We start from the raw sequence: 26218 nt of genomic DNA, 5'->3' as shown, positions 1-26218 counted from the left end.
GGTTAACAGCAGAAGAGGGAAGAGCCTGGCACAGCCGCTGACAGCAGTGCCCTGGTCCTGTCCCAGCCAGGGCAGCCGCTGCCCCCCTGGCCATCGTGTGCCCCAGTGCCATCTCTGCTGAGCAGGAGCCACATGGCCGAGAGCCGATGTGAGATGACACCTCTGCAGGAGAGCTGTGAGGGTGTGAAGATGTTATAGCCTACGTAAAAGGAAGACAGAAACGGGCACAGGAAAAAAAAACCCACAAAAATGGTGTGTTCGTTCCTCACTCTTCCCTCAGTGCTGTCTCACCCCGTGCAGAGGCTTCAGAGGTGTGAACACATCCTGTTTACATCTGCCACCAAGCCGGGAGGCTGAGGGAGCACACGGCTGAGGCACGGGAGAGGAGCTGCAGCGGGACAGGCCCTGGCATGGACACAGTGCCCGTCTACCACGGGGCCATCACCCGAGAGGCTGGGGAGAAGCTGCTGCTGGCGGCGGGCACGGACGGCAGCTACCTGCTGCGGGACAGCGAGAGCATCCCGGGGGTCTACTGCCTCTGCGTGCTGTGAGAGCGGGCCGGGAGCGGGCCGGGAGCGCGGGGCTGGCCGGGGCAGCGGGGCTGGCTGGGGCAGCGGGCCGGGAGTGCGGGGATGGCTGGGATAGCGGGGCTGGCTTGGGCAGCGGGCCGGGAGTGCGGGGATGGCCGGGGCAGCGGGCCGGGAGTGCGGGGCTGGCCGGGGCAGCGGGCCGGGAGTGCGGGGATGGCCGGGGCAGCAGGCCGGGAGTGCGGGCATGGCTGGGATAGCGGGCCGGGAGTGCGGGCATGGCTGGGATAGCGGGCCGGGAGTGCGGGGCAGCCAGGGCTGCTCAGGTGGCAGCTGATTGCTGACAGTTCCCTCCACAATACGAGATGCCCCACAACAAAATATGTTCTAGTGTTACCATCTGCTTGCCTGAGTGAGACTTTTGGGTCCTTGACGTTGACTTAAGACAGAGGGGTGCAAAAAGTGGTGTGGGGTCCCTTGCAAAGCAAAGAGGAGCAGGTTTTGCCTTGCAGAGCCCATGCTTCCCACAGACAAAAAGCCATAAAGAGAAAGCAGGCAGGCACATGGGAAGGATAAGCAAGGTGCCATGGAGAAATGCCAGGCGACTTGGCTCAGGAAGGTGTGTGTATCCTCTTTGTGCTGGATAACCCTCTTGCTTTCTGTCTGTGTTCTTCTGCTTCCCTGGTGTGCTCATGGGTGTGCTCAGCAGCATCCCCAGTGACCCTGTCATTGGGAAAGGTAACACGGAGTGCTGCCATCCACATTGTGCTTTTGTTCAGGATGCTCTCAGTCCCACAAGGTTGTGGCTTGTCCCACAGGCCACGAGGCTTGGAGCAAACTGCCTGTAATGCACATGAAATACTGATGGTAACAAACTAGGTGATAATGTTTCATCAAATTGGGTGAAAAGGGAGACATCTGATGGGATGGTCTGTCAGGGAGAGAGTAAAGGTTCCCCTGGGAGAGCTAAGGGGCTTTCTATTCATAGGACGTCATTTTAACGAGGAAACTTAATTACCCTACTGTTGGCGAAATTCTCGGAAGTCCTGGTGACACTGTCGCGTTGCATCAGAAGAACAAAGATGACACTTATGCTGTACTTCAGTAGGAGAAGGAACACTAGAGAAAACCCTTTTAGGTCCAGCATGATATCAGCTAACAGAAGGAACTCAGGTACCTGGCAAAAAACACAAGGGAAAGAAGGGTCCTAAGTCAGGTTTTCCCCAAATCCCTTGAACAGATTTCTGATAATAAAGTAATTGTAATTTCTGTCATGTAATTGTCAAAGCCCTGGGTGAGCATCATTATCTTCCTGTTATAGACCAACAAATGGAGACATGCAAGATGGTTATAGACAATCCAAAAACACAATACTCTTCTCAGGGAAAGTCTTTGTGGCAGAGGATGTATTTTTTCTTCTCTCATGAAATCAGGTGAACCAAGTTAGGTGTTCCTGCTAACAAATACCTTAACAGCAAGCTGAAAATGGGAAATAAGAAGCATCTTGAGTTAAATGAAAATGGAAGAGACATAGCAAGAGGTAAGGAGGGCTATGATTCCTGGGATGGGAATAGGCAATAAAAGCAGAATCTCTTTAAAATAACTATCCGAGGAAATGGGGATATACCACCCTTATACTCAGAAGTCATTCAGTGCAGGTGAAACACTAAGGTATTAGAGAAAGGGTCAGGAAGAGTGTTACAATGCTGAATAAGACAGAGAATACTAAAATTAGTCCACCATCAGGATGTAGGTATGTAACAAGGTCTTTCAGTTGTACACTATCAGCTGGGATTTTTTGTATATTGGTAGTAATTTATGCCCTTTGAAAGAAATTTCATTAATGAAATAAAATATAGAAAATGAAAATAGGAAGAAATTAAAGCTTTGCTAGCTGTGAAGCTCTGCAGTCTTTGGAGGAAAAGATACTTCAGTAAGAAACAGACCAAATTACTCCTAAAATTATGGGCCATTCATGTCTCCATGGTATGTTGCATTGAAACATATGTATGATAAACAAAAGGGTAAAAGCAAAAACCCAAAAATTAATGATGAGTGTTCTGCAGGCTCAGAACATAGATCCTTAATAGTTATTCTATAAAGGAAATTTGAAATAGCATCTTGGATAAATCCAGATAAAATTTAAATGAAAACTCTTATGATGAGTATGAACTGATACAAAAAGAAAGGTGGCTGAAATGGTAGAATTAAGCCTTGGTTCCAATACTTCTTAATAGTCAATTCAAATAATTACGTAAGAAATAGCAGATATGGTAAACAGCATGTCACACACTAACTGTGGAGACAGTTTTTATACCAGGAAAAGATCCCACACTGAGATAGCAGTGACAGTTTGAAGAAATGTGGGCTATAAACCAGAGAAGTGCTTTGACAGGCTAAGTTTGCCAAAGCAGAGCACTTTAGTGGAGAGACTGCAGGAGCGGGAAAGGAAGGTGTGAGAGGTAGAGATCTGTGTTTGGTGGAGAGTGCTAAGCCTGGCTTTTGCAAAAGGAGCCAATGGACATAACCTGTCCAAATTCCAGTCTGAACATCATGGGCAGAGATGGAACAGGTAACAAACATGCATGTGCAGGGCAGCTCTGGTAAAAACTGAGGGAAGTGTGCAGTTGCTGTTTTCACTCTGTAAGAAAAAGAAAATTAAAGAAAGAATAAGTATTTCTCTGCTTTTTAAAATGCTTCATTCTAAATAAATCATGGAAATTATTAGGAATAACAAAGTTATTAACCAGTTTACATTATGGTTCAGAATCCATGCCAAGGATCACTATAGGAATATATAGACATATGAAGATCAGACAAAAGATGAATTTACTAGAAGTAATGAAGTGATCTTTGAAACATGGGAAATAAAGCTGGTCAGCCATTAGATATACTGCAGTAAGTATCAGAGCTAAACAAAATATTTTTCATGTTTCCAGTGAAAATTTCTACCAGGAGTGTATGTGTTTTATGCTGCCAGTAGTGTTTCTATTGCCCTTAGAAAACAAAAAGAGAAAAATAGTCCAGTTTTCCAAAATCAAGACATGTTCAGTCTGTCTTCTTTGCCCTCTCCCTCCACTTCCCTGGGGAAATAAAACAAACCAAAACAAACATAAAGTCCTGCAGCTTCCTAGTTCTAACCATTTTTAGGGCTCCTTTTCCCATCACAGGGGAATTACAAGGCACAGTTCTGATAAAGAGAAAAGAAATATTTATCAAAAGAGCAATTAAGCATATATTTGGATGACAGTGGTGTCATCTATTTGAATTCACGTTAGTGGCTGCTCTGCACTTCCAGCTCCAGGTACTGTAATTGTCAAGCCCTGTGCTTTCACTGCATTGCTTATGCTCAAGCAATGTCTCCTTTTCCCAAGAAACTGCATGAATTTGTGATGCCACGATCACCACCACATCCTCTCCCTTGAAAAAGCCCTGACATATTTTGGCAGGCTTTGAGCCTCTTAAGGCACACAATGAGGACTGCAGTGTTCATGGTCAGGCTCATTCACCTTTTGCTTTTCCAATTAAAAAGCAGAGCCCTGACCTTTAAAAAGGAGAAGAGTCAAAGACTTCATGAATCCCTTGTGACTGATGCTGATTTTACAGGGCAAGCATAAAAGAGACAGGTAGTAGCATAAAACCTGACCTATAGAGGTGGGTAACTGCAGCAGGCAGGACCCTGTTGGAGCATTCATCTAGAAAACGCTCTGCTTTCTCTCTTCTTTGTTTCTCCTGAGCTACTGATTTATCTCCCTTGAATGCCACTTTCCACTTTCTGAAGCTGGGATGTGCACATGGTGTGCCTGAAAGCTTTCAAAGAGACAATGAATATTTTCTTGGTGTGACTGCAGCAAAGCACAAAGGACCCACTTTCAAACATATTTTAAGACCATAATTAAACAATGCATGGAAGAGTAGGAAGGTTTTGATTTGCAATTGTATGCTCTGGGGTTCTTGCAAACAGAGGTGCTGCTCTCAAATTTTGGCAATGATTTTAATACCAGATGCTCCTGGGTCTTCATTGTATGAATATTATTATTGAATTGATAATGTCTACTTTAAGGATGTTGTGAATATGTCAACAGAGGTACACAATTCTTTCCTAGAAGTTTTTAGAGTTGAATTGAAAAGCAAGATTTTTGCTGTTCCTGAGAACTGTCTAGAAGAAATGCATACGCTTTATAAAACATACACGTTTTACCCATAAACAAGTTAGACACTACACACAGTACACCAGGGTTTTAATATCAAGCCTGATTGTTCCAGGGAGCTTTCTTTACTGGTTTGGTTTCCTCTCTGCTCAATGCCCCGTTTGACATTTTTAGCACACTCAGAAATCCTCTGTGCTCACAGCTGCTAATGAAGTCAATGGGGGACACGGGACACACTAATGGCGACTACTTTGAGGAGCAGCCTCTTCAACCCTGCCTGAAAATGTATAAAGAAAATGCCTGAGAGTGCCAAAAGCCCCATGTTCCTTTACAGATATATGAGCACACATGGAGAAACAAGCAGCTCATGCCTGAATTGGCAAAGATAAAGCCTTTGTAGTTTGGGTTTTAAAATCCACATGCTTGAAAATACTGAGAATGTTAGTAGTTGTTTCAGAGCTGTAAGTAAGACAAACACGACGTGCTTGTCAAACTGTATGTTCAGATGATTTGTTTGAAACCAGCCGTTTGTGTACTGTGCTGCATTAAATTTGTGGAGAATAATCAAAAGCTGGAATTGAAAGCTGTTTAGAGCTCTTGAAGCAACAGTAATGGCAACAGGGATAGGCTGCAGTCCTATCAGATTTTACGTGTGCTATTTTTTCTGTCACTGTAACCACGGTGCAGAAGTTCAAGGCAACGTGCTGAAACTTTCTGATGAGACAGATACATCAGCTGTGCAGTATGAAGGTGTAATACAGGATCACAAGCCAGCTTCTGCTTAGCATTTCCTTTGTTTCCTATGTATTCTTTTTGATAGACATGGCAGAATAATTGCATTTTTTATAACACTGCACATAATCATCATCATCATTTAAGATGTAATTTGAAACAAAAGAAGAAACCCCTCAATTCAACATCGCTATTGCAAATATCACACGCTGTTTTCAGCTTTGAAAAAAGTCTTCTGTAGCACAGTGGTAAATTTTACTGAGGTGAGTATTTCAGGTGCCTGCTAACCAGAGTGAGTCTTGTCTTTGCTGAGCATAACTTGGCTAATGACCTTCACATATTCCAAGGATTTTACTTGGAAAGGTAGGCAGCCTGAATCATGGAATTGATGAAACTTAGTGGGAGGCTAAGTTATTGGCCTGCCATAAAGTAATATCCTTTTATTTAGTATCTCAGATTTGAATAAATTCTTACTTTGTTTTTGGCTGGAATCTTCTTGTACCACACTGACACAAACCCTGCTCAGAAAGGCTACACACTTGCTCTTTAAGTAAATCAGCAGCATTTCTTCAGAGAGTTAGGAGTGTTGAAGTGGTAAAGATATTGACAATCTTCCACAGAAATCCCTGCATAAATTCAGAGCTATTTCGCAAGACTTAACTTTCTCTTTTAAGCTTTTGTTAATTTCAGAAGAGAAAATCAAGATAATGCATTTTTTTAATAATGCTACAGCATTACAGCAAGTTAATATGTATTACTCATGCAGTATTGAGGGTAAATTTTTCCCACAAGAAGTGTTGATAAAGGAATCAGTGACAGAAATCAGTGACAGGAGTGTTCACTCAAGTGCTGCTGTGATTTAAGCTACAGTCACTCCGTTGGGCTTTTCAAATGTTGTAAACACCAGTTTAACCTATTTTATTCACTCTTGCAGTATCTTGCACATGATCTCAATGTGAAGGCTATTTCTTCAGCTTGAGTTAGCTGAAGGGTGGTAATTTCTGAGTTGCTGTACTTAGCTGAGACCTAAATAAGGGGAGAATCAGTCTGTTTGTCAAAAAGAAAACACAAATTCTAAGAGAGAGTGAGGAGAAGCTTAAAGGCTCTGAGGCACTGCTGTGTATTCCTCTAAATTCAGGAGTTTTGGCTTTGTGGTAGCCATCTCCCACTTCTGTATCTCCTGTTGTGCCCATGCCATCACCTACATTCCCTGTCCAGGGTTGCCCACCAGGAAACTGCCTGAAGTTGTTTCCTCTGGGCACGCAGGAGCTGATCTGCACCTACATCAAACACCTGTGGTGGGGCAGAAGTGGCTCCAGCCTGAGCTCTGGTGCTCATTTGCTCCGTGCCATTGACCCCCACTCCAGAGCCCCCCTTGAGTGTGGTGCTCATCTCCATAGATCTCCATAGCATTAAGTGGTTTCTGAGCATTATCTCTGCTTGAGACATGAAGAGTTTAACTCTGTTTCACAGAAGAGAAAGGTGACACAGGAGCCCCAGGTCTGCAGTACCCTCTAACTTTGGGTTCCCAGTATAAGGGCCATGGGAAGGGATTCTGAGGCTGCCCAATGTTATTCTGCACAACTTGCTGACTTTGCTTGCATTGCTGAGGTCTATTTCCTTCTTTCATACAACTTTGGCTTCCAAAACACCCATCTTCTTCTCCTGGTTGTTTCAGCATTTTGTGCTCCTCCCAGACCAAGTCCCCTCATAGTTTACTTTTGTATATCCCCTTCCTTACTCATTTAGTCTTTCTGTCAGGGGTTCCATGTTTGTTGCTGTTTCCTTGCCCAGCTTGCATAGATATTGGTCCCCTTTTCTTTCCTTCCACATCTATCCCACCTAATCCCAAACTTCCTGCCCAAGACACCCAATTACTAAATTACCTTCTGGTTTTAATCTCACTAATCTAGGCCAGGCAACACACATGCATTTGAGATCATGGACACTGCTTGGCTGAGTGCCCATGGTACAGCCAGCCCAGACATGGTGATGCTACAACTGCTAACAACCTTTAGAGGGTGCTTCTCTTGCAGCCTAGAGAGCTACTACTGCTTTCAGAGAGTGCAAGAGACATACCATCTTTCCAACAAATTTTATGTCTTACTCTGAAAACTGGGCACTCCCTCCTCTGACAATTAGAAGATTTTTTTTTAAACATGGGAAAAGCACTGTTTTGCTTAACGTGTTCCCTTCTGCTTTCTCCGTCCCTAAAGGAGGGTGGGGCAAATACCTAAGAAATGAAATTTCAGTCTGAACTGCTGAAATGTGGCAAAGTTATAAGAAGCTGACTCTGGGCAGTCTAATGCTCAGAACCACTGTTTGTAGACTACACCATGGTCTGGTTCTTAAACTATGTTGTAAAATGAAATCCCAAGGTAAGGCCAGGTTGTAAATGTACCAGGTAAGAAGAGCTGATTGACATAACACAATGACATCTGAAGAGAAAGATATGTACAGAGGAAGAAATTGATGTAATTTATTGCTGACATGGCTTTCCCTTTTCTCTGTTTTTCTCCCTTTTAATGTGTTCAATTTTGGGCTCAGAAATGAATAAAAATTAGTTTAATAAAATTTCCCAACTGAGATGCAAAGTATTTGGAAATGATGTTAAAGTATACCATGCAGCTGAAATGTCATCATTAATTTTAATTTGCAGCATGCGTGTAATGTCCTCGGGCTATTTCAATGGTGCAGAAGATTGTAAACATTCACCTGTTAAAGTAAATGCAGCTTTAACAGGGCTGATCACAGCTAAGAAGGAGGAATGGAGAGGACAGGTAGACAGATGGTGTTTCAGTATGTCATCTGTGAACGATGCCTTGGTAACTCTTTGGGAGGAATTATCTGGCTGTAAAGAAAAAAGAAGCCTATAATATAAAGTATTCCTGTAATAGCAACTTTTTCTAGGTTTTCCTTTGACAAAGTTTTCCAAGGGAAAGTATTGAAACAGAGCCTGTGTTAGTGCAGTTCCCAGCTGGTATAACATATCCTTCCCTATGGAGACAAAAGAAAAGTGAGATGTCACAAAAATGTCATTAGTGGTGACCAAAGCACTTTTCATAAGTGCTATCTGGTATTGTCCTTACAGCAATGGCTCTTTTCTGCTTCCCCTCACCAGCATTTTGGTATTTTTTGCCTATGATCAAAAACTTATAGAGCCTCATCAAGATGTTAATTCATGATTGTTCCTGTCCCCTGAGCTTCACTGACAGGAGAGAGGAGCTTTGCTGTTGTGAGTGGGGCTGTGCCTGTCCTTGGGACAGGTGAAGCAATGGGGGAGCCCCTCAGTGAATCTTTACCTGGGTGTCATGAACTGGTCCTCCTCCAAGACGTGCTGATACACCAGGGTCACTGACAGTGTTCCCTGAGCTCACACCACGTATAGGAACTTTGTGTCTCTCTAGGAGCTTTTTTTCTGCCCTGAAGAGAGTAAAATGTAGAAAATTGAGCTGTCCTCTCATGTTAGCTGGGGAATTTCTCATTTCCTGAGATGTAATCTTCAGTAAATGAACTTTTTCACCTGCTTTTTTCCAGTGTTACATGCTTTACTCTTTGGAAGGTAATGTCCTCTGCAATCTCAATTTTAATTTGTGTATATAATTTTTCTTTTAAGAAAAATACCTTGATCTTCCTTCAGCCGACACTGATCTTAGTTCATGTAAGGTAGATTAAATCATAAAAACCTTTCTCATGGGAAGCTTTTGCCCATGTAGCAGTAAACTTTACCCAAAATCATATCACTAAATATGGAAGGTAAAAAATTCTTTGAAGTGGTAATGAAGTAAGTTCCTGCTGCATGACAGAAAGTTTTGATAAGATCACATTCATTGGGAGAGTACTGATCCGAAGAGCTGTAATTCATTTGGTGGAGACCAAGGTCCCAATGGAAAGTAATTCAATGGGAAGATCTAGCTGTTCATCCTCTTAACAAAATGCACCTTCCTTCCTTTGTGCATTGCCTTTGAAGAGGCAGATGGGGATGTCCAGGTCATCTCCCATTTACACAGTGTCTTGCTTTCCTGGTGGCTTCAGAGCTGATAACAGATGATAATGTTGTGTTTTTCAACTTAAGCACAATAAAATTCCTTAGACCTTTCAGTCTTTCCTTCTCTGGTAAAATATGAACATTTTCCAAGAGAGTGGAGAACTCTCACTTGTCCCTCAGGAAGCTGTGATAACAATGTCATTCTCTTCCCACTCTCCACACTGTGCTCAAAGCATCCATCTTCTCAAATTCTTGTTCCTTTTTCAGAACCTCATGGGCTTTTAATCTGAACTATCCTTTGTGATTTCCCTGTGCTCAGCTGAAATATTTTACAGTGTTATATTTTGAAAAATGCAGGATAGCTGCATTGTATCTCACCAGACTTCAATACTGAATATTATTTTATCTGACCTCTATTTTTCAATTCATTCTGCTTAGAAAACCTTTCTGGTATAGAGCTGAGAGCCAACAGACAGAGTCAGAATAGCACCACAGCCCCTCAGCCTCTTCAACTCATGCAATCTCTTATGTAGAGAAAACAGTGAAAGAAACAACAAATAGTGGCTTTCCAGATAACCGTGCTGTTTGTGGAAAAAATCAGATCTTAAGGGGACTGAAGCAGTTGGGAAAACCAAGAATCAAGCAAGGGTAGTAGAATCATAGAATCATAAAATGGCTTGGATTGGAAGGGACTCTAAACATCCCCTAGTTCATCTAATCATCTAGTTCCAACTTACCCTGACGTGGGCAGGGATGCCACCCAGTAGACCAGGTTGCTCATATCCTTATGCACAGTGTAGTGTTGAAAATAGAAGTCAAGACAATGAGTTTTAGATGTGTAGAATCATACTGGCAGATTTGAGACTTGAAACAAAATCACTGTGTAAAAGGTTAAATACCCACTTCAAAGAGATGGAACAAAATGCCAGGACCTCTCTGGTATTTTCCAGTACATTATGGCCTGTAAAATCCTCATTTCAGTAACCATGTGTTGGCTGGTGTTCTACATGTTTAGGTACAGCAAAGCTCCTTGTGATTTTTAAAAAAAAGATTCACGTGAACATAATGTTATAAAAAGCTGATGACACAGGCACAGCTCTCAATCTTTAAGAAGAGATGGTACAAGACTGTCTGAGGGCCCTAAAGGGAGACACTAGATTCCCTGAACAAGAAGAACATACATAATCTAGTGACTTACAGGAATGTGCTTTTAGTCAACTGGGCTTGAGCTGTGGCTTCAAACACCACTGACCATGGTGCTATGGCATGGGCAGAAAAGCAGCTCCACATTCTTCCCTCCTCCTGCAGCCACAGCAGGTTGTTCATGTCTCTTCCCAAGGTCCAAATCCCTGATGGACTGCAGTTTGCTGGGGAAAAAAGAGGGGAAAAGCAGTGATGGCTGTTTTCCTCCTTGGGTTTCCATGAAGTGAGCGTGGCCAGCTGCTTTTCATGTCTGACTGGTGGCATACATAAAGTCAGGGAAAAGGCTCTCTTGGTAGACATGAAGAGGTGGATGAAGCTGTGGTGGGGTTGTGGGGCAGTATCAGGCACATTCCCATATTTGAGGAGAGGAGGGCCATGTCTCAGCTGTGCACAGGGAGCTTGTCCCTGCAGCAGCCCGGATGGGAGGGAATGGCTTTGTGTCCTTCACCTCTGTGTCTAATCACAGTGGGAGTGGTGGGGGCAGAGCTCACAAATCACCACAGGCATTTTGCTCCCACTTTTCTGGGTTGTAGCAGAGTGCCAGCTCTTAAAAACTTCCTTCTGTTATACCAGCCACCACTTTGCAAAGGTTGCTGTAATGACTTTTAAACAGGAATTTGACACAGATCATGAGTAATTGCAATCATATGATGTCTGTGTCACTGATGGTTTCTCATATTTTGTAGTAACTGCTATAATGCCATGCATAACTGGAAATAAATACAGTACATTTCTGCTTTCTTAAGAATAAGAATTGATGGCCAAATAGGGAATGGTCCTTAAAATCTTGCTGTGTATTCATGTAAATCTCTGTAGTGTGAAATAGGAGCACAGAATAATAGAATATGCTGAGTTAGAAGGGCCCCAGCAGGGATCCCATCATTGAGTCCAGTTCCTGGCACAGCAGAGGACATCCCAAGAATCACACCATGTGCCTGAGAGCACAGGCCAAATGCTGCTTGAACTCAATACAGTCTTTCTTATCTGATACCATCTAAACTAATGTTGTACCCATGGAGCTCCTATTAATTGATTCTGAGTTAAATTTTTGGATATTAGTGTAGTAGTCTACCATGGAAATCATTCACTGAGTTGGGTTTGTGAGAAAAGCAAGAGTGACTTTGGCACAAGTTGTGCCTTGTGTTATTAGTCTATGGCTCCTTATTCCCCAAAGACTCTGATTTTAAAAGAAGGAAGATTCCATACTCTTGTATGTCTATTTTGGAGACAGTATTATTTGAAAGTTGGGAACGTATGGGCAAAGCAAATAGTAATTGATTTAACTCCTTTGTGTGGGTATAGCTTTCCAAATAAATTACAGTAATGACATTGCTGCTGTTAACATCTGCATTTAAATGAGTCACAGAACAGTAATGTTACCTGTCAATAATACGCCTTCTCTTTTTGCAGGGAAAGTGTTTCTGGTGTGTGTCAGTGAAAGGACATCACTAAAAAAATTAATAAAAATGCTGAGGAAGGAATAAGAGCAACACCATTTAATGTAAAATAACTGAATACTGCTAAACTAGATCCTGGCCAGACCAATCCCTCTTCCCTCTCATCCCAAAAAAACCCAGTAGGTTTAACATTGCATCTAGCCAGTGGGTTTTTTAGCTACCCTGAGCCTTTAGAGGTGAATTTATTTTTAAGGAAAAGTTAGCAAATGAGCTAACTCTCACATAACAGTGTAGCTCTTGTGAAAACTGTCAGGAGAAATTATTAATAAATACCTGTTTGTTTTTGTTTTTCCACAGGCATCAGGGTTATGTTTATACCTACAGAGTGTCCCAGACAGAAACTGGATCCTGGAGTGCTGAGGTGTGTACTTCTCCTTTCCCTTCTGAAAATTTCTACATCCTGTTTGATATAGATTATAGATTTAATGAAATATATTCAAATTATTCATGTTTCTGCCTAGTCTGATTTTCATTGATGGTAATCGATCTAGAGTGCATCCATCAGTAAGATGTCTTGGTGCCACTTCTGACAGTCTAGAACTCATACATTAATTCCCTGTTTAATTTCAGCTGTTGCATAATGCAATGGTGCATCATTTTGCATCATTTTAAATGGCAAAAATATTGTGGTTTTATAATTTGACAAGCACAATCTGTTTCTGTCTATCCTATGTACCATCAATGTCAGAATACTAAAGAAATAATTTTCAGTGTACAGAGTTTTAATTCATTAATCCAGATCAATTCATCATTAGTGCAAAATATAGCTAAATCTTGATACAAAATATATTTTTGCCCATCTGACGGGAAACTGGTAATTCGGGTGCAGAAAAACATTATTTGTAATACAGACAACATTTAGGTTGATGAAATTGGGATGTTAATCTCTATTTATTTTATGATTTTTTTTTCCCTTTGGATGTACTCTGTGTATTAATTCATAATTGCTTTCTGTTTGTATGTTAATGAACATTTATTTCAAATACTATATAATTTCTAGACAGGCATATTTCCTTGGCCATTGCTGTATTAGAAGTGATTCTGGAACACAAAACTGATTCTTGTGGTTACTCTGAACAGATCAGGGGATGGAAATGACTGACATTACTGTGGAGTAGATAATTATCCATGTGACCCTTGGGAACAGTGCCCAGTAATTCTTTCTATAAGACATCAGGAGGTTGATGTAAGGCTTAGGATTTGTAGTACCCAAGACAGAAGTTTTTCAGGACAGGGTGAGGGTGACAGTGCCCCCATCATGCCAGGGTAAGCACTGGCATCTGTGGAAGGATTCCAGGATTCCAGGGACCTCCACCTGTGGAGGGTAATTGCCTGACTGAGGCTGCAGCCTCCTTTAGCCCTAGATGACATCAGCATCTGCAGTGAGGTTTTTCTGGTGCTATATAGACCTGCTATGATGTCTGGCCTGTGGCCTCCACTGGCACTCTATGTGTGGCTTTTGGGCTTTCCCTGGCTGTATTTTAGGCAAACCTTACCTGAATTTCACATCATAGGTGTGTTGAAGGCCCAGGCTTCTCTGTACGTCCTCTGCAGGAGAAGGTTCTAGCTAGAGATCCATGATGCCAACCCTTCCCTTAAGGAACAGAAGCCTTTAAGTAAATGTTGCTAAGGCCATGCTGGCAGCAGCCTAGGTCCAGCTGATCCCCATAGAGTGTGTCTGCAAGGCCAAAACGGACTCCAGAGGCAGCTGGTCCTTTCCTGCTTCTGCTTCCTTCCCTGTGGCTGGTTAGTCTGAGCAAGCCCAGGTCACACCCATCTGTCAAGGATGAGGTAGGGAATTTAAAACAGTGCTGTGAAATCTCAGCTAGAGTGAGGATTCCAGCTGGTGCCAGGGAGGCTGGATTTAGCTCACAGCTGCTGGGTGAGAGCAGTGTCCCTTGAGTGGGACTATGCTGGCAGGACCCATACTTGTCCTCCCTTGACTTTGGTGAAGAGGAGTTATTATGAGAATGCGCTGAAGGATTTAACACAAACGTTGGATTTTTGATTAAAAGCACACATAGTTTCATTTAATACTGTTTGAAAAATTGCTAATGTAGAGAGATAGAAAGAGTATCACTTTTAATAAATAGGTAACATTTGGCTGCTCTTTGTACAAGAAGTAGACAGGAATACTCAATGAACACATAAGCCAACATTGAATGCTCCAAGAAGGGTTTGCAAAGAGGCAGTGTCCTTGCTGGAATTTAGTGGTGTGAGGACTCCCTCTCTATAGTAAGCCCAGGCTGCTCTCTAGGTTTTCTCACTGGTGTTTCTAGGATGGAACTATTTTACTGATACAGGCTAGAAAGTTATTGGTAAGGAGGTTAAATCACTGGCTGCAGTAAGTCAGGGTCAGAAATAGCAAGGGGTCACTTGTAAGTCTGCCTAATTAGTGTGGCAGGTGACTGTGGGTAATTAGTGTTGGTTTCTTTTGTAGTGATTTAGAAATTGTCCCTCTTCCACCTTTCTATCACCATGCTGCTGGGAACTGCTCAGTGTAGGAAGGCTGGGGTGCCCCGGGGAAAGCAGAGAGCAGTACAGCTCATTGACTCACCTGGAACTGGCACATCAGGGGTTCACATCCATGGCTGGCTCCTTCCCTGGGAGCCGTGTGCGTTTCTGAGGACAAGGCCTGTGTACCCAGCACCCCTCCTCACCTCTCCCCCTCTGGCTTTGCAGACAGCGCCCGGGGTCCCCCGGAGGCTCTTTCGGAAAGTGCACAACCTCATTGCAGCCTTCCAGAAACCCAACCAAGGCATTGTAACACCCCTGAAGAACCCAGTTGTCAACCACGTGAAAGCCAACTACTCCCCAGGTACTGGTGGGGGGAGGAAACCTTGGCTGCAGCTGAGCAGAGCCCTCCATGGTGGCAGGGATAGAGGTCTTAGACTTACTTGTATATTTGACCTGAACTGCCAGCAGAGTGACATTGCCAAAAATGTGCTGTAACTTTGCTATAGTGTAATTTGAAATGTTGTCACTCAGGTGCTCATTACAGACAAGGCCTGTCAATGTGATAAGAAAATGGATTTTGAATATGTATTCCTGAGCACTAGGGCAGCAATGGCTGCCTTCCCTCACCACCACCCTCGCCCATGGAAGTATGAGCCTTCTGGACTGTCCATTTTCTTACAGTGTTCATCTGTTCAAATATTTGTGATTATTTCTCTTAGGGAGGAATGAAGGCTATGACTTCCACCTGCAGCCATCATGAGGATGTCTCCCCAAGCGTGACATAACCACGTCTTCCAGCATCTCCTCTAATCTATGGTTTAAAACAGAATGGTTTATGTGATAGTAAATACAACTCTGTGAGTTTTCTTGTAACATTTGCAGAAATGTGTCTTTCATAGAACTTATTGCTTAAGATGTAGAAGTTTAGATTTCAGAGTACTTTGAACTCAGGGTGGGATATTTTTTGGTTTTGTTTTTGTTTTTCCCAAGAGAGGATAAAAAAGCATGAACTGCTAAATCCTTTATGTCTTTTTTTCCTCTTTGTACTGTCAAGTAAAGACATTTCTCCCTTCAAGATCAGTTCTTAATTAATAATTAGTTATTAATTTTACATTGCTTAACTTTGAATCCTGCTTTGCTTTGTTCTGGTTGGCATTTATGCAGAATTGGGCAAGTCTCCTTTCATAACCTTAGGAGAATTGTTTACATTAAAGTGTCCTTGCCTTGGATGGTCTGTGTGTTTGTCATTCATACAGTTCCTAAAGATATTCCAGATGTGATACCATGAGGATCCCCAATAACTGATTTCCCATCAAAGCAGTTGCTCTGCCCTCTAACAAAATCTGTAGTTTTCACCAATGACCAAGAACATAAGTAATGCACAGAGTAACCAAGAACACCCAATGAAGTGGAAAGCCTTGTTCTTTGCTTTTAGGTGTTCCCTGTACTTGAAACAAGCCATTCTTGCATACGAGTTAAAAAAATAAATTATTTTGGCATGACAGCTTTTCTTTTCCTCTCTGTGTGTTTCTATGCTGCTGCTGGGCTCCTGGAGGGCAGTTTTGAATCTAGAGGACTTGTCAGCTGTGCAGGGATAGGTGAGGCTGCTGGAGAACTCAGAGGATGTGCCTTTTGCACTTGAGCTGGAACAAGTGTGATGGCACTGGGCTAATGGGCTGGTAGACAGTAGGAAACACTTTTGAATACTTTTTTTTGGGTGTCCTATGGCCCTCTTGTTTGAGGAGACAGGGCTGTGTTTGAGGAGATAGGGCTGTGTTGCACTGCTGTCCACAGTCCAGACTACCTCCAGGTGGGTTTTTGCCAGGTAGGTTTGTGTGAGTTCCTGTGGGCTTTGGGAGGGACCCCAGCTAGGGCCCAGCCTTGTTTGTGTGCAAGGGGGATACATCTGGTCCAGATGCTGGTTTGTGCCACCAATGGCCATGCTTCAACAAACAGAAATGGTCCTGACTACCAAAAGAAAGAGAGTCTCACATGCTCCCTTCCAAAGCAGAAGACTAAGAGTGATTACAGATGGTCCACAAAAATATATGTAATTACAGAAAAACAACCCTTAAACATTGTATAGGAACCTTTGGGTTGCTCTAGTTATGTTTTATGCTATCTCTTCTGCAGATCCTGGAAGGTTAAAAATATTTCCTAAGAGAGAAAGAGGCTTTTTCCAGAAATGCCAGGCAACAGGCTCAGGGAGAACATGACTGACTGAATTTCACCAGACACTGTCACCTGCGGCTTGGTGCCACAGTAAGAGGCCCCATACCTGCCTTGTTTTCACCTCACTAAAGGCAAGTTGGATGTGAGCAATGACAGAACTAAGTGGGCTGCAAGTCCATGATGCAGCAAGGTGGATGCTCCAAATAACATTTGATAAGGCTGAAAGGTTTACCTTTTTACCCCCTCTGAGTGTGTGAGTGAGACAGTGCAAACAATAAAAGATTTTCTATGGAACTCAAGTTTCTTGTAAATAGGAATAAGTGCAATAAATGAACCGCCAGGTCTTAACAGGGACTACTGGGCAACAATGTTGTAAAGCTGTGGTTGAGACATTTTCAATTCATTACTCAGTTTCTGTCTAATTGAAGGCCAAATTTAATGTATGGTGAACTGTCCCATCATATTTTACACTGCCTGTACATGTGTTTCTCTGTGCCTTTTTTTGTATGTGTGCTTGTTGGCTGAAATTAGTCTTACCTTAATACAGTGCCATACAGCGGCAGACTCAGCATGATTTTCTCTTTAGTAAAATATTTAAAGGCTGTTTTTTTTTATCATTACATAACTCAGCAAATGCACTGTCTGGTTTGCTGTCACTTGTGCCCGTTGAAACTTTCCCTTCTCCTCCCTGCCTTAAAGGTTTTCCAGCCTGCTGTGAGCCTGTGGCATCTGGTCCCTGGCAGTTCCTCTCCAGCTTTGCAAACCACGCTTCCCTAAAGCCTGCTGAGCTGCGGGGTGCTGGCAGTGTGTCTGTGCAGCCCCAGCCTTCCCAGGGAGCTCCTCTGCTTCCCAAGTGCTGGGTCTAAACCCCTCATTCACCTGGCCTCTCCTGGGAGCAGGAACAGGTGTGCCTGGAAATCATCCCTGGCAGATGATTGCACAGTGTAGGGATGCATGCAGTGGGAAGAACTCTGCCCAGGGGCTGTTTCCTATTGAACTGTTCTCTATTGACTCGAGGCTGAGGCTGCATGTGGAAAACCTGCAGCACTCAAGCAGCAGCTGCTCACCCGCTTTGCGGTGCAGTGAGCTGAGGATAACTGGTTTGACTGTGGTTGACTCCAGAAGTGCATTGTTCTTCTGAAAAATACATAAAATAGGCCAGAAGATGCCATTTCTGTTTAAAGCTGAGAATGTTGTTTCAGTTTCTGGTGTAAATTATTAAGACAGAGGCTTGTATTGTTTCTTTTGGGTACCCAAGGGTCTGGAATTGCTGTAGGCTTAAAGGTGGAAACAGAGAGAAGCTGGTGGTGCCTGTGAGACAAGTAGATGCTTGGTTATCTTGGTTATGGGAACAGTAATTTGGAGATTATATTGATTTCCTACAATGACTTAAGTGTCAAGAGCTACAGATCCTTGTAGAGAGCAGCAGCTGCATTTTGCTGGTATGACTTCCCACATGATGTCAGTATTGCCTGCTGCTTCCCTCCCACCACCTCCTTCAGGCTGCAGCCCCACTGGGCACAGCCCCTCGCTGTGCTCTGTTCCCCTGCCAGCCCTCCCACCCCTGTCCCCTCGCTGCCACAGCCCCAGCTCTGCAAGGCCTTGTGGCTCACTGGGTTGCCCCCCGTTCTGGCTCCCTCCCCAGCACAGACAATGCTGCTCCTCTGCAGCAGCTGAGGCTCCCTCAGCTCTGGCTTTGCCTCCACTAAGCCCTCCCCTGTCCCTGCCTATGGCTGTGACAGCCCACCCGCAGCACTCAATCAATACAATATCCCAGGCTGGTTTTCTTCCCTTTCTACTGGAGCACCCACCCCTTTGGAATCACTTCCTTCTCATCCACCCAGCACAGCCTCAGCCCTCCTGCTTGGTTCTTACCCAGCCCCAGTTTTTCACCATGTAACCTTTCCTTTAGCCTCATGCATTCCTTGTGCCCCTCCATTCATGTGCTCCTTCTCTCTGCTGCATGTACTGGGCTTTTAATGTTTTATTTTCCTGAGCACATACTTTCGATGACACAGAATCATTCATCATCATCATCTATTTGAGGCAGCTCTAACGAACATGCAGATACTTAAACTTTGCTACTCACACTGCCTGCAACATTGACTTCACTCACACTGTTATCAGGAGTGCAAAGGCATTTAATAGAATATTTTTTCTCACTCACCATTGCTTTGATGAAATATAATAACCTTTACATAGAAACTGGCTGGGATTTCACCTGCAGTGAAACCTGCAGAGTTATAAGCATGAACTTTGGTGAATCAGAATTGCAATTAAATCTTGCTAAGCAACATCCTGCCCCCAACTTTTGAGTCAATCAATATTGGCTGAAGTCCTCATTTAGCTCTACGGAAGTACCTTTTACTGACATGACCAGAATATCTCAAATACTGATGTAAACTGATGTGAACAAAGACAACATCACATGCCATAAGTTTGCACCTTTATTTTTTAAAAATGAAATAGTCAAAGTACTTTCTTTTTCAAATATCGACACATAATATATTAACTTTCAATATTTACAGTGTGTTGCTGGGATGTTCTTGTAGAAAATGCATGCTTCTGGTCTGAAACCCAGAGCAAAATGCATCAGACCATTTAACTGCAGCCATATAACATAAACCTGTACAGTATCCAGTCACTATTCAGCACAGGAGTTAGAGCAGGAATAAAAAAATTGGGATCTATTGTTTCCTAGCAACGAGGCTGAGGCCATTATAACACAATTTCTGTAAGATCAGAACCTCTAACTGGTGTTAGACAGAAAGTGAAGATCTTGGCATACATTGTAAACATTTTTTACTGTTGATGAGAAAGCTAAAAAGGAACATTACTTTGACATATATTGTATGCTATGCTTCTCGTTCTTGTTTATTGACACTTCTGCCAGAAGAGTATGAAGATTTTAATGTTTTATCATGGTTCATACAAGTAAAATACTGTCAAGGACACAATCTGATATACTAACATTTATTAAAAGGCTAAAGTCCACCACGAGATCTAAGGAAAAACTGGAAATTGTCAAACACGTTTCCTTAGACAAATAATGGCAGGTGACAAATGCCCAGACAAATCCACAGCGAGTCCAACTCCACCATTCCCAGTTTCTGCCTGGAAGCGATTCCTCTGGCAGTCAGGGTGCTTTCAACCTGGTCATGTTTTGTATCAAGGAGAGGTTTCAATAGCAGCCAGCGTTTGATGGGCAAACCCCTGGGGCTGTTGGTGCAGCCTGAGCCGGGTGTCACCCGGGTGTCACCGCGTCGGATCGGCCGCACCCGGCGAACGCCCGGACACGCGGACGGACACCCCCGGGCACTGCCTGTCTCCTCTGGCTCGGCTGAACCGTGAGCTCCTCTGCCTAAACCACTTTCCCTTCTGGAACAGCACCTTGGCTTCCAACAGCTCACCTTGGAGGAGCTGCTGCCCCTGGCCCAGCCCTGGGGGCTCCGTGGGCAGGGGGTGCAGCGTGGGACCCCAGAGCACGGCCAGGGCACAAGGCCACCTCTGCCCAGGGCCAGCTGAGGGATCAAACCAGAGCGCTCCAACCACAGAGCCAAGGTGTGTATGCCCACTTGCACATTGACCAGTTCATATATATTTATTTGGCTATGTTCTACATAGATATCTATATATATATATTTATAACTTTGAAATGTTCTAGATTTACTAAATAAATATGAAAGCAAAGGAAATGTTACTTGTACACACTATTTGTTTGGCGGTCATAAAAAATATAGCATGTATTTCTTATGGTAGGTACTTTGCTACAGGATAGTGTGCCATAGTGGATTTTATTTATTTTTATTTATTTTTATTTTATACTTTATTTTAATTATTTTATTTTATTTTTCCCTCTTTCAGAGCCTTGTTTGCAGTGCAGAATGCTAGCATCAAATTATCTGATCTAAATAACAGTAAAAATTTCCATGCTATTGTTTTTCTTTTTTCTCAATTGGGTCTCTAGGTTATAGTGCAAAATACAAAATTAAAAAAAGAAAAAAAAAAGAAAAAGGAGAACTATATTAAAAAAACCCCAAACCCACTGAGAAATTGCTCTAACTACTCAGGAAAAAAAATGGAGACTGAAATATTCCCTGCCTCCATCTGAGGTTGTTGATGAACAAGACTGTCCAAAGCTATTTGTTCATGTAGTTCTCACAAATCACTGCTGGCTGGCCCATGTGGAGCTGTGATATGACTTCAATCTCCCATGCTTGCTTTTTCAGCAATAACTTGTTTCTTGAGCACTGTCATCTCAACACAACATTTATATTTAGTTTCCTGAATTTAAGAAACTGTTATGACAAAGGCATTTTTTTGCTTTTGTAACTGGGCCATGTAATGTCATGTGACTCTTAATGAAACCATATTCTCATAAGAAATATTGTTCAAAATGCACCTTAGACTGCACCCAGGAAATGGGAAAATGCCAAATCTACTTTCAAAGACAAACTTTTAACACATTTAACTCTTTGACCTTTTGGCATAACATGAGAACAACAGTAATCAAGGCAGTATTAAAAACCACAGCTGTAGGTAATACAAAGTGCATTTCCTGCATATAATACAAATATAACTTTAAGAAACTAAAGGCACAAGCTAACTAAATATGTATTACATACTAGAAATGCACTGTTCAAGGTAACTCTAATAGCTCCAAATATTTGTTTATAATGGATATTTAAAGCAGTTTGAAAATGATCCTCATTAGTGAATTGCAAAAAAGTATAATTGCTTAAAATATAAGTAAAATAGACTCTAATATTGACATCTTGGATCAGTGATAAAATACATCATCACATTTATGAATGCACTCTCTATATACAATTCATAAATTATTCTTCCATTGATTAAAAGTGTATTAGAGGCTCAAGGATTTGAAGGTCCATTTTTAGGCTGGTGTGGAGGTATTCAAATTCTCTGTGATTTGATGGAAAATTACAGAAATCTGAGCTGTCAAACCTGGATGTTGCCAGCTCCCTGTTCTGTACATTAGTTAATGATGAGCCTGATCACGATGTGTATGTGCAGATTTTGGTCCACGGGTCCCCCTGGCTGGGGACAGAGGAGGATTTCAGGGGCCAGGCTCCCACTCAGCCTGATCCTGCACCCCCAAAGCTGCGCTGGCTCCCAGGGGAGCAAAAGGAATCTGGGAAGAGACTGTAATGGGCTGAGGCTGAGACCTGAGCTCAAACCCCAGGGAGGGGCTCAGATCTCAGGTGCCAATTCAGGCTCATCTCTAACTTGGGTACAGTCTGCTCCACTTGCCCAAAAACAAAGGAAAAAGAAAACTGGGGGGGGAAAAGACAGAAAGATAAAGAATGCACTTTGTTTGCTTCTGTAAATATGAGCAGAAATTGTTTCAATATATTTACTACGTTTGTTCTGAAAGAAATGTGCAATAAATTCATTGTTACGGATACACAGGCTCTATAACAAGACTTCTAGATCCCTCTGGAAAGCTGCTTGCCCGTCCCCCCCTCCCTGTGTGCCTGGCCCACCTCCTGAAAATCAGGTGTTTTAAAAATGACAAGCTGGAGGAAGGATCACCTACTCTGCTATGAAGTAACTGTGCCAGTAGTGCATGTTACTTTGGGAAATAAAAATTTCTGTCCATGCAATATAATGCTTTTCTATGTGCTCTAGATATTGAGCTGAAAAGTGAAGAGTCATCCCCAAAAGGTTCTATGTTTATCAACATATTTACTATCCACACTTAGGTTCATCAACTCCCAACCCACCAATCTTCTTCAGACTCGAAAAAATGAGTACTACAACAGGATTATTAATCTGAGATGAAAAGAATGTGATGTCTAAACCAAACAACACTGCACCTTCCAAATCATCTGAGTGAAGACAAGTCCTGGCCCAGTGACTATGGACAGGACTGATGATGCACAGCCTTACAGTGCTCTGTGAGGGCTCCCAGCTGGGGTGTCCCCAGAGCACTGGGTTAAAGCCCAGCCTGGAGCACACACGCCATTGGAGAGCCTCCTGAAGACTACAGTGCCCACTAAGCCTGCTTTAGCCACCCCATCTCTGGCTGAAGCCTGGCCAGCGCAGCGCCACTGGCAGCTCTGTGTGTGCTGCCAGACCCCAGTATATCCCAGTGCCGAGCAAAACCCTGGGAGAGAGGCCTGACATGCACGGATGGGCACAATGTGATGTTCAGCATGGAGCAGCTGGCAGGTGGCCATGGCTGAGCAAAGGCCATAGGAACATCTTTGTACGTACTGAATCCAACTCAAGTCAGATTTCCCAGGTTAGAAAATCCCTTTGCTTTTAACTGTGAGGAACATGTGTGGGGTTGGTGAGCAGCTGCAAAGTTTCCATACACAGTCTGGTTTCTGTATGCAATCCCTTGAACTTAGGGGAGATCTCACTGGGATAAAAGACACCCAGTAAATAAGGGTTGCAGAATCAGGCTCTGTAACCATTTAAATAACTGGTGAATTATTAAATCAACAGCAACAAAAAACTTGTGTTTCTTTAGGGGAAGGCAGAGCACGTGGCGCTCGCCCCTACCCCGCAGGGCTGTGCGGTGTCACCCTGGGCACCTCGCGCGCAGGTCGCGCCGCTCGGCTCGCAGGACTCTGCTTCTGAAATTTTTGAATACTGCCACACAAGAACTAAAAATTGTCACTGTCATCTCTCAAAGAGTTAAACAAACGATATTAAAATACCATCTTCTGTCACATTTAAAGGCAGTTGGATATGTTTTTTCCTCTATATTTATATATACAGAGTTCTGATCTAGAAAAACCAATACAATAAACCATTTTACGTTTAAAAACAGGCAGTCTTTGGTGACGCAAAGGCAGAGATTTTCTTTGTTACCTTCTGCCTATTTCACTCTGTCTCATGAAGTGAATATTATTGGCACTGTCAGAAAGTTCGAGATACTGCTCCACAGATAAAACAAAATATCCATCGTAGCCTTGTACCCGCCCAGTGCTTAAAAGCTGCTGTTTCTCTCCATCTGTCCACGCCCGAATTCCTTCTTCCCCCTCCTGCAGCCGCCTCTGCTCCTTAGTCCAGGCCTGAGCCACGGCTCGCTGCCTGGCTATCTCCAGGACGTGGTTCTTCTCCTCCTCCACCGTGGTTCCGTAGCGCACGTTGAAGCAGAGCGCGCCGTGCTGCAGCTGGATGTCGGCAAAGCGTCTAGTCCTGCCGTTGATCACCGACGTCATCTGCGACACCGTCACGTTGACGCCGTTCTCCAGGATGCGGCGCCCGCCGGTGCTGCCAATCAGGGCCAAATCTTCTTCCAAAGAGCCCAGCTTGATGAAGTAATGGGTGTCCCGGCCCTCAATGGTGAAATGCAGATTCTCCAGATAATGAGCGTTGTTGAGGATGGCAGCAATGCGCCGGCTGTCCTCGTTAGCCACCCCGATAATGTCAGCTGTCACTATACCGTCCTTTATAGCAAATTTGATGCCTTTTCCAAATACTGACGGAACAGCTGCAAATCTCAGTTGCTTCACTCCTTCAGAACACTTGCCATCACTATACCTGGGTGTCATAGGAAGTTGGTCTAAGGATATAAAGTTGCGGAGTTGCTTTTGTAGCTCACATTGAATACCAAGGATAGTCTGGAAAAGAAAACATCAGTCAAGTTTGCAGGCAAGGTATCTCACCCTACTCATCTCCTAATTGCTTAGAATGGCTCTTCAATTTGTTTGGAAAGTATCGTGTACACCTACAGAACCGGGACATATGCACAGGCGTTTTAATTGCTTATGGTAGTGCTTTCTGTCTCTTGGATTCCTTAATTTCTAGGAAACAAATGCAAACAACATATTTATCACAAATGCTATTTTTGTATTTGTTCTTTTTATTTTTCCTCCCTCTTGAATGGTTACTCTAATGGCTTTTATTTCAGCCCTTAGCAGTTCAGGGAAACCTGAATTCAAAGCTATGCCCTTTCATGTGGTTCTACTTAGTCTCTATGAGTTTAATTACATCTTCTGTAGAACTGTGGTAATGACTTTTATAGCCCATTCTTTAAGGAAAGCAGGTTGTGAAGGTCTTGAGACACTAGAACAATAGGCAAGTACGTCACATCTGTCGATCTTGCTCCCCATAGAGGCCAAAAGAAACCTCACTCCAAGCCCCTCATTGTCTTTTAACACTATCACTACATCTTTTCTGTGCCTTGGAAAAGCTTAACATCTCAGTGATAATTTTCCATGGACATGCTCCACATCTGGCATGAGCTCTGACCCTCCAGCCTTCTGCACTTGGTGAATGGTAACTGTCTTAAATGCTGGGAACATGAATGTGAGCTCTCAAATGCTCTATGCATCTCTTTCCTGACTACAATAGAGGAAAGGCATCTTTACAAAATCATGTTTTTTTGTTAACAGATGCTCATATGCAGAATGTGAATGCCTGCTCAGAATATCGGCAGTTGGTCCTGTTGCAGTCACATTGATTGCTGGACTCTGATAGCTGCTGTCTGGCTCTTTGTTACTGAAAACAAGCCCTGGAGTAAGGCTAAGATTTACAGGCCCCTTACAAATCCATAGCAGCATTTCTGTTTCCTGCAATAATTATGCAGAGCTACTGACTTGTAAAGCTGTTTATACCCTCAGTGATTTTCCACTGCTTGTGGCATCTTTGCTAACAAAGATGAAAATCTGCTGTTCTGGTTTTTTAATTCCATAAGATTTTCTGTGGTTTTTTTCAATACTCACAACAAATATTTTTACCCTTTTGTGTATTCTGCGCCTCAAATTTGGATATTTCCTCTATAAATAGCTGCAGATTTTCTTTACTGTGTTGCTAAAAGCTTCTCCTTGAACCTCTCCTCCACTGTGATGACAGTACATAATTGACAACATTAAAGCTTCTAGCACTTTTAAACAATTTGCTTTGCCTTATACGTTAAAAGATATAGTCACGTTTTTTCCTTGGTATCCAATATTTTCTATTAAAACTCCTTAATTTAGTATTAAAAGCAGCTGAAGAGAATGTTTGCTAACCTTTCCAGGATCCCACTCCTGGGTTTTTGTTTGAAGCTGTAGAAGTTCGTATGTTGTCCCCAAAGCTTCTATCTCTGGTTTTGGGAATCCAGGCAGCACGTTGTGCAACTGGAAACCAAACAGCTCTAGCCAACTTCCAATGTCTACAAAACAAGAAAAGGATGCTGGCAAAAAGGCCCATAAATCCTAGAAAAAGTGAGGGCTGTCTGCAGAAATAATGATTTCACATCAATTTATGTTTCCTGCACTAGCTACAGCATTTACTGTAGCAAAGAAATTATTTGGTTACAAAGCATAGCTATACTAAAATCAATAGTGTTCCTTCTATCTGTTTGTAATAGAAAAAATTCAAATTAAGCTGCTTCCATTCTTCCCCTTATTTTAGCACTGAGAAAAGCAACAGAAGCAGCTATTAATTATTTTCTTGGTTACCATAAATGCTAGAGAAAACAGATCAAGCTCAGTAAGATGCAGTCTATTAAATAAATTACTTCAATAGATTTGAGATTAGAGACTTTTTGTATGCAAAAGATTTCCGGAATGT

General features: G+C 42.8%; 2 protein-coding genes across 2 annotated transcripts in view; one reads left to right on the top strand and one right to left on the bottom strand.

Moving 5' to 3' along the window:
• Window positions 1-361: 361 nt before the first annotated feature.
• On the top strand, window positions 362-15578 carry SH2D1A (SH2 domain containing 1A). Its single transcript, XM_066559676.1, has 4 exons — window positions 362-547; window positions 12356-12419; window positions 14741-14876; window positions 15235-15578. The coding sequence occupies exons 1-4, from the start codon at window positions 411-413 to the stop codon at window positions 15273-15275; spliced, it is 378 nt and encodes a 125-aa protein (XP_066415773.1). The 5' UTR covers window positions 362-410; the 3' UTR covers window positions 15276-15578.
• Window positions 15579-19116: 3538 nt separating this feature from the next.
• Window positions 19117-26218, bottom strand: part of TENM1 (teneurin transmembrane protein 1) — a 776438-nt gene continuing 769336 nt past the window's right edge. The window contains exons 34-35 of the mRNA XM_066559708.1: window positions 25675-25817; window positions 19117-24282 (exon numbers count right to left, since the gene is read on the bottom strand). Coding sequence (XP_066415805.1) covers window positions 23524-24282; window positions 25675-25817 — 902 coding nt within the window. The 3' untranslated portion in view covers window positions 19117-23523. The remainder of the gene's footprint in view (window positions 24283-25674; window positions 25818-26218) is intronic.

Source organism: Molothrus aeneus, chromosome 14 (assembly GCF_037042795.1).
Source record: "Molothrus aeneus isolate 106 chromosome 14, BPBGC_Maene_1.0, whole genome shotgun sequence".
Lineage (NCBI taxonomy): Eukaryota > Metazoa > Chordata > Aves > Passeriformes > Icteridae > Molothrus > Molothrus aeneus.
The sequence above is the reverse complement of the archived record's forward strand: the minus strand, read 5'-3'. Positions and strand labels throughout refer to the sequence as shown.